At 41.4% G+C, this 8,860-nt stretch overlaps 1 protein-coding gene across 1 annotated transcript in view; it reads left to right on the forward strand.

Annotated features, from left to right (window-relative positions):
• The first annotated feature begins 8,566 nt into the window (after positions 1-8,566).
• The window catches only part of LOC118564781 (arrestin domain-containing protein 4-like), a 9,919-nt gene continuing 9,625 nt past the window's right edge, over positions 8,567-8,860 (forward strand). The window contains 2 exon segments of the mRNA XM_036143851.1: positions 8,567-8,579; positions 8,643-8,651. Of these exon segments, the coding sequence (XP_035999744.1) occupies positions 8,567-8,579; positions 8,643-8,651 (22 nt within the window).

Raw genomic sequence — 8,860 nt, forward strand, 5'->3', positions numbered from 1 at the left:
CTGTTTCTCTAATTTCTGCCGTTCTTGGCTTTTCTGTTCCTTGTTTTAAATTACGGACGGCCTTGTCGACGACGTTTCGACGTTAATATGTCTTCTTCAGGTCTTGTTGCGTCCGTGTCTTATGTGTAAATGTCTATTCTTTCTCCTTTTATAGGTTCTCCAGGTAAGTATTTTCCTTTTCCAGGTGAGTGTTCTTTTTTTCAGGTAAGTATTTTCTTTTGCAGGTAAGTATTCTTGTTTTCAGGTAAGTATTTCCAGGTAAGTATTCTTTTTTCAGGTAAGTTTTTTCCTTTTCCAGGTAAGTATTTCTGATTTCTTTTCAGGTTTGTGTTTCTTCCAGGTAAGTATTTTTGCTTTTCAGGTTTTGGTTTTTTTTCGGTGTTCTAGGTAGGTATATTTATATATTTTTTTGGTATTTTTTCCTTTTTCTGTTTTTTTTTCTGTTTTTTTTCAATATGCTTTCCTTAGCTTTTCTGTTTCTTTACCCCTCCAATAAAATGAGTTTAATTTGTTTCTTAATTCAACGCTTTTCTGAGCTTTTCTGTTTTTTTGATCCTTTCCCCTCTGTGTCCAATTTGAGTTTGAAAAGTCCCTCGTCCTTCTGTTCCTTATATATCTCTTAAATTTAGATTTAATTTATCCCAAAATTTTCCATTTAGTAATTCCTTATTTTAGGTTTATATTTAGGTTTGTTAGTGGGATTGGGGTTAGGAAATAGGGAATTAGGGTTAGCTAGGGGTCAATAGGGGTCAGGATATGGAATGGGGTAAGGGTCGGATTACTTGCAGCCGCCAGAGAGACAGACCCAACCGTCCGTTTGCTGACGGGAATCCCAGCCATTGGGCTTACTCTGCGGAAAACGTACCTCGCTTATTGCGGAAATCTGTGGGGTCTTAGTCCTCTTATTGCCTCCCTTTGGGGCGTGGGATGCCCAATATATGTACCTCGCTTCTTGCGGAATTCTGTGGGGTCTTAGTCCTCGCGTTGCCTCTCCCTGGGTCGCGGGATGCCCAATATCTCTGTCGCTACTAGGTCCCCTGGGCTGGGATCCCGTAGCTCCTGGAGGTGGGCCTGCCTCTCTCGCTGTCTTTCGAATCCGGGGTGGGGTAGGGTTCTCTAATTTTCTGTCTCTGTTTCTTATGTATGGCACCCCCTGTTCTGTTCTTCTCTCTGTCTTTCTTAATTTAGATGATTTTCTCTTCTTTGTTTCTCTAATTAGTTTAGGCACCCCCTATTTCCTTTTTCTCTTTCTTTCTTTCCCTATTTAAACATCTTTTTTGATTTTAGTTTGGGTTCAGGGTTAGGTTTAGGCATGGGGTGAGGGTGGGGTTAGGTTAAGGGTCAGATACAGGGGTGGGGTTAGGAAAGGGAGACCCAGTGACCGCCGCTTGACCAGAGGCACGGGCAGGTTAGGGAACCAAAGATATGACAGTTCCCCCCGAAGGGGGGAACTGGAAGGCACTGGCCATCATGGTGTCGGTCAGCCACCAAGTCTCCCATCCCCAGTCGCCTTGGCTATCTAATAATAAAGTTTTCTCATGTCAAGTCCGGTGTTGTGTTGTCTCTTGTCTGGAGTTCTTCTGTTTTTATAGTGTGCTTATAAGCTTTTCTTTGTCTATTTCTGTTCTTTTCTGTTTCTTTTATATGTGCCTTTGTTGGCTTTTCTGTTTCTTATTATCTGTTTTTATCTGTTTCTCTAATTTCTGCCGTTCTTGGCTTTTCTGTTCCTTGTTTTAAATTACGGACGGCCTTGTCGACGACGTTTCGACGTTAATATGTCTTCTTCAGGTCTTGTTGCGTCCGTGTCTTATGTGTAAATGTCTATTCTTTCTCCTTTTATAGGTTCTCCAGGTAAGTATTTTCCTTTTCCAGGTGAGTGTTCTTTTTTTCAGGTAAGTATTTTCTTTTGCAGGTAAGTATTCTTGTTTTCAGGTAAGTATTTCCAGGTAAGTATTCTTTTTTCAGGTAAGTTTTTTCCTTTTCCAGGTAAGTATTTCTGATTTCTTTTCAGGTTTGTGTTTCTTCCAGGTAAGTATTTTTGCTTTTCAGGTTTTGGTTTTTTTTTCGGTGTTCTAGGTAGGTATATTTATATATTTTTTTGGTATTTTTTCCTTTTTCTGTTTTTTTTTCTGTTTTTTTCAATATGCTTTCCTTAGCTTTTCTGTTTCTTTACCCCTCCAATAAAATGAGTTTAATTTGTTTCTTAATTCAACGCTTTTCTGAGCTTTTCTGTTTTTTTGATCCTTTCCCCTCTGTGTCCAATTTGAGTTTGAAAAGTCCCTCGTCCTTCTGTTCCTTATATATCTCTTAAATTTAGATTTAATTTATCCCAAAATTTTCCATTTAGTAATTCCTTATTTTAGGTTTATATTTAGGTTTGTTAGTGGGATTGGGGTTAGGAAATAGGGAATTAGGGTTAGCTAGGGGTCAATAGGGGTCAGGATATGGAATGGGGTAAGGGTCGGATTACTTGCAGCCGCCAGAGAGACAGACCCAACCGTCCGTTTGCTGACGGGAATCCCAGCCATTGGGCTTACTCTGCGGAAAACGTACCTCGCTTATTGCGGAAATCTGTGGGGTCTTAGTCCTCTTATTGCCTCCCTTTGGGGCGTGGGATGCCCAATATATGTACCTCGCTTCTTGCGGAATTCTGTGGGGTCTTAGTCCTCGCGTTGCCTCTCCCTGGGTCGCGGGATGCCCAATATCTCTGTCGCTACTAGGTCCCCTGGGCTGGGATCCCGTAGCTCCTGGAGGTGGGCCTGCCTCTCTCGCTGTCTTTCGAATCCGGGGTGGGGTAGGGTTCTCTAATTTTCTGTCTCTGTTTCTTATGTATGGCACCCCCTGTTCTGTTCTTCTCTCTGTCTTTCTTAATTTAGATGATTTTCTCTTCTTTGTTTCTCTAATTAGTTTAGGCACCCCCTATTTCCTTTTTCTCTTTCTTTCTTTCCCTATTTAAACATCTTTTTTGATTTTAGTTTGGGTTCAGGGTTAGGTTTAGGCATGGGGTGAGGGTGGGGTTAGGTTAAGGGTCAGATACAGGGGTGGGGTTAGGAAAGGGAGACCCAGTGACCGCCGCTTGACCAGAGGCACGGGCAGGTTAGGGAACCAAAGATATGACAGTTCCCCCCGAAGGGGGGAACTGGAAGGCACTGGCCATCATGGTGTCGGTCAGCCACCAAGTCTCCCATCCCCAGTCGCCTTGGCTATCTAATAATAAAGTTTTCTCATGTCAAGTCCGGTGTTGTGTTGTCTCTTGTCTGGAGTTCTTCTGTTTTTATAGTGTGCTTATAAGCTTTTCTTTGTCTATTTCTGTTCTTTTCTGTTTCTTTTATATGTGCCTTTGTTGGCTTTTCTGTTTCTTATTATCTGTTTTTATCTGTTTCTCTAATTTCTGCCGTTCTTGGCTTTTCTGTTCCTTGTTTTAAATTACGGACGGCCTTGTCGACGACGTTTCGACGTTAATATGTCTTCTTCAGGTCTTGTTGCGTCCGTTTGTCTTATGTGTAAATGTCTATTCTTTCTCCTTTTATAGGTTCTCCAGGTAAGTATTTTCCTTTTCCAGGTGAGTGTTCTTTTTTTCAGGTAAGTATTTTCTTTTGCAGGTAAGTATTCTTGTTTTCAGGTAAGTATTTCCAGGTAAGTATTCTTTTTTCAGGTAAGTTTTTTCCTTTTCCAGGTAAGTATTTCTGATTTCTTTTCAGGTTTGTGTTTCTTCCAGGTAAGTATTTTTGCTTTTCAGGTTTTGGTTTTTTTTCGGTGTTCTAGGTAGGTATATTTATATATTTTTTTGGTATTTTTTCCTTTTTCTGTTTTTTTTTCTGTTTTTTTTCAATATGCTTTCCTTAGCTTTTCTGTTTCTTTACCCCTCCAATAAAATGAGTTTAATTTGTTTCTTAATTCAACGCTTTTCTGAGCTTTTCTGTTTTTTTGATCCTTTCCCCTCTGTGTCCAATTTGAGTTTGAAAAGTCCCTCGTCCTTCTGTTCCTTATATATCTCTTAAATTTAGATTTAATTTATCCCAAAATTTTCCATTTAGTAATTCCTTATTTTAGGTTTATATTTAGGTTTGTTAGTGGGATTGGGGTTAGGAAATAGGGAATTAGGGTTAGCTAGGGGTCAATAGGGGTCAGGATATGGAATGGGGTAAGGGTCGGATTACTTGCAGCCGCCAGAGAGACAGACCCAACCGTCCGTTTGCTGACGGGAATCCCAGCCATTGGGCTTACTCTGCGGAAAACGTACCTCGCTTATTGCGGAAATCTGTGGGGTCTTAGTCCTCTTATTGCCTCCCTTTGGGGCGTGGGATGCCCAATATATGTACCTCGCTTCTTGCGGAATTCTGTGGGGTCTTAGTCCTCGCGTTGCCTCTCCCTGGGTCGCGGGATGCCCAATATCTCTGTCGCTACTAGGTCCCCTGGGCTGGGATCCCGTAGCTCCTGGAGGTGGGCCTGCCTCTCTCGCTGTCTTTCGAATCCGGGGTGGGGTAGGGTTCTCTAATTTTCTGTCTCTGTTTCTTATGTATGGCACCCCCTGTTCTGTTCTTCTCTCTGTCTTTCTTAATTTAGATGATTTTCTCTTCTTTGTTTCTCTAATTAGTTTAGGCACCCCCTATTTCCTTTTTCTCTTTCTTTCTTTCCCTATTTAAACATCTTTTTTGATTTTAGTTTGGGTTCAGGGTTAGGTTTAGGCATGGGGTGAGGGTGGGGTTAGGTTAAGGGTCAGATACAGGGGTGGGGTTAGGAAAGGGAGACCCAGTGACCGCCGCTTGACCAGAGGCACGGGCAGGTTAGGGAACCAAAGATATGACAGTTCCCCCCGAAGGGGGGAACTGGAAGGCACTGGCCATCATGGTGTCGGTCAGCCACCAAGTCTCCCATCCCCAGTCGCCTTGGCTATCTAATAATAAAGTTTTCTCATGTCAAGTCCGGTGTTGTGTTGTCTCTTGTCTGGAGTTCTTCTGTTTTTATAGTGTGCTTATAAGCTTTTCTTTGTCTATTTCTGTTCTTTTCTGTTTCTTTTATATGTGCCTTTGTTGGCTTTTCTGTTTCTTATTATCTGTTTTTTATCTGTTTCTCTAATTTCTGCCGTTCTTGGCTTTTCTGTTCCTTGTTTTAAATTACGGACGGCCTTGTCGACGACGTTTCGACGTTAATATGTCTTCTTCAGGTCTTGTTGCGTCCGTGTCTAATGTGTAAATGTCTATTCTTTCTCCTTTTATAGGTTCTCCAGGTAAGTATTTTCCTTTTCCAGGTGAGTGTTCTTTTTTTCAGGTAAGTATTTTCTTTTGCAGGTAAGTATTCTTGTTTTCAGGTAAGTATTTCCAGGTAAGTATTCTTTTTTCAGGTAAGTTTTTTCCTTTTCCAGGTAAGTATTTCTGATTTCTTTTCAGGTTTGTGTTTCTTCCAGGTAAGTATTTTTGCTTTTCAGGTTTTTGGTTTTTTTTTCGGTGTTCTAGGTAGGTATATTTATATATTTTTTTGTTATTTTTTCCTTTTTCTGTTTTTTTTTCTGTTTTTTTCAATATGCTTTCCTTAGCTTTTCTGTTTCTTTACCCCTCCAATAAAATGAGTTTAATTTGTTTCTTAATTCAACGCTTTTCTGAGCTTTTCTGTTTTTTTGATCCTTTCCCCTCTGTGTCCAATTTGAGTTTGAAAAATCCCTCGTCCTTCTGTTCCTTATATATCTCTTAAATTTAGATTTAATTTATCCCAAAATTTTCCATTTAGTAATTCCTTATTTTAGGTTTATATTTAGGTTTGTTAGTGGGATTGGGGTTAGGAAATAGGGAATTAGGGTTAGCTAGGGGTCAATAGGGGTCAGGATATGGAATGGGGTAAGGGTCGGATTACTTGCAGCCGCCAGAGAGACAGACCCAACCGTCCGTTTGCTGACGGGAATCCCAGCCATTGGGCTTACTCTGCGGAAAACGTACCTCGCTTATTGCGGAAATCTGTGGGGTCTTAGTCCTCTTATTGCCTCCCTTTGGGGCGTGGGATGCCCAATATATGTACCTCGCTTCTTGCGGAATTCTGTGGGGTCTTAGTCCTCGCGTTGCCTCTCCCTGGGTCGCGGGATGCCCAATATCTCTGTCGCTACTAGGTCCCCTGGGCTGGGATCCCGTAGCTCCTGGAGGTGGGCCTGCCTCTCTCGCTGTCTTTCGAATCCGGGGTGGGGTAGGGTTCTCTAATTTTCTGTCTCTGTTTCTTATGTATGGCACCCCCTGTTCTGTTCTTCTCTCTGTCTTTCTTAATTTAGATGATTTTCTCTTCTTTGTTTCTCTAATTAGTTTAGGCACCCCCTATTTCCTTTCTCTCTTTCTTTCTTTCCCTATTTAAACATCTTTTTTGATTTTAGTTTGGGTTCAGGGTTAGGTTTAGGCATGGGGTGAGGGTGGGGTTAGGTTAAGGGTCAGATACAGGGGTGGGGTTAGGAAAGGGAGACCCAGTGACCGCCGCTTGACCAGAGGCACGGGCAGGTTAGGGAACCAAAGATATGACAGTTCCCCCCGAAGGGGGGAACTGGAAGGCACTGGCCATCATGGTGTCGGTCAGCCACCAAGTCTCCCATCCCCAGTCGCCTTGGCTATCTAATAATAAAGTTTTCTCATGTCAAGTCCGGTGTTGTGTTGTCTCTTGTCTGGAATTCTTCTGTTTTTATAGTGTGCTTATAAGCTTTTCTTTGTCTGTCTATTTCTGTTCTTTTCTGTTTCTTTTATATGTGCCTTTGTTGGCTTTTCTGTTTCTTATTATCTGTTTTTTTCTGTTTCTCTAATTTCTGCCGTTCTTGGCTTTTCTGTTCCTTGTTTTAAATTACGGACGGCCTTGTCGACGACGTTTCGACGTTAATATGTCTTCTTCAGGTCTTGTTGCGTCCGTGTCTAATGTGTAAATGTCTATTCTTTCTCCTTTTATAGGTTCTCCAGGTAAGTATTTTCCTTTTCCAGGTGAGTGTTCTTTTTTTCAGGTAAGTATTTTCTTTTGCAGGTAAGTATTCTTGTTTTCAGGTAAGTATTTCCAGGTAAGTATTCTTTTTTCAGGTAAGTTTTTTCCTTTTCCAGGTAAGTATTTCTGATTTCTTTTCAGGTTTGTGTTTCTTCCAGGTAAGTATTTTTGCTTTTCAGGTTTTGGGTTTTTTTTCGGTGTTCTAGGTAGGTATATTTATATATTTTTTTGTTATTTTTCCTTTTTCTGTTTTTTTTTTCTGTTTTTTTCAATATGCTTTCCTTAGCTTTTCTGTTTCTTTACCCCTCCAATAAAATGAGTTTAATTTGTTTCTTAATTCAACGCTTTTCTGAGCTTTTCTGTTTTTTTGATCCTTTCCCCTCTGTGTCCAATTTGAGTTTGAAAAATCCCCTCGTCCTTCTGTTCCTTATATATCTCTTAAATTTAGATTTAATTTATCCCAAAATTTTCCATTTAGTAATTCCTTATTTTAGGTTTATATTTAGGTTTGTTAGTGGGATTGGGGTTAGGAAATAGGGAATTAGGGTTAGCTAGGGGGTCAATAGGGGTCAGGATATGGAATGGGGTAAGGGTCGGATTACTCGCAGCCGCCAGAGAGGCAGACCAGACCATCCGTTCACCAACGGGAATCCCAGCCATTGGGCTTAATGTGCGAATGAACCGTACCTCGCTTCTAGCGGAAATCTGTGGGGTCTTAGTCCTCTATTTGCCTCTCCTTGGGGCGCGGGATGCCCAATATATGTACCTCGCTTCTTGCGGAATTCTGTGGGGTCTTAGTCCTCGCGTTTGCCTCTCCTTGGGGCGCGGGATGCCCAATATACATGTCGCTACTTTGGTCCCCTGGGCTGGGATCCCGTAGCTCCCGGAGGCCGGCCTGCCTCTCTCGCTGTCTTTTGAATCCGGGGTGGGGTAGGGTTTTCTAATTTTCTGTCTCTGTTATTTATGTATATGGCACCCCCTGTCTGTTCTTTCTCTCTGTCTTTCGTAATTTAGATGATGTTCTCTTCTTTGTTTCTTCTACTTCGTTTATTAGGCACCCCCTATTCCTTTTTCTCTTTCTTTCTTTCCCTATGTAAACATCTTTTTGATTTAGTTTTGGTTCAGGGTTTTGTTAGTAGGATTGGCGTGAGGGTTGGGGTTAGGCCTTAAGGTCAGATTACTCGGGGGTTGGGTAGGAAGTTAGGAAAAGGGAGGAGACCCGAGCTGACGCCGCTTGACCAGAGGCACGGGAGGTTAGGGAAACCAAAGAATATGACAGTTTCCCCTGAAGGGGGGGGAACTGGAAGGCACTGGCCATCATGGTGTCGGTCACGCCACCAGTCTCCCATCCCCAGTCCGCCTTGGCTACTAATAATAAAAGTTTTTTTCTCATGTAAAGTCGGTGTGTGTTGTCTTTGTCTGGAGTTCTTCTGTTTTTATAGTGTGCTTATAAGCTTTTCTTTGTCTATTTCTGTTCTTTTCTGTTTCTTTTATATGTGCCTTTGTTGGCTTTTCTGTTTCTTATTATCGGTTTTTATCTGTTTCTCTAATTTCTGCCGTTCTTGGCTTTTCTGTTCCTTGTTTTAAATTACGGACGGCCTGTCGACGACGTTTCGACGTTAATATGTCTTCTTCAGGTCTGTGTTGCGTCGTTCTTGTTGTCTTATGTGTTAAATGTCTTATTCTTTCTCCTTTTATAGGTTCTCCAGGTAAGTATTTCCTTTCCAGGTGAGTGTTCTTTTTTCAGGTAAGTATTTTCTTTTGCAGGTAAGTATTCTTGTTTCAGGTAAGTATTTCCAGGTAAGTATTCTTTTTTCAGGTAAGTTTTTTCCTTTTCCAGGTAAGTATTTCTGATTTCTTTTCAGGTTGTGTTTCTTCAGGTAAGTATTTTTGCTTTCAGGTTTTGGTTTTTTTTTTT

This window comes from Fundulus heteroclitus, chromosome 12 (assembly GCF_011125445.2).
Source record: "Fundulus heteroclitus isolate FHET01 chromosome 12, MU-UCD_Fhet_4.1, whole genome shotgun sequence".
In the NCBI taxonomy this organism is placed as follows: domain Eukaryota; kingdom Metazoa; phylum Chordata; class Actinopteri; order Cyprinodontiformes; family Fundulidae; genus Fundulus; species Fundulus heteroclitus.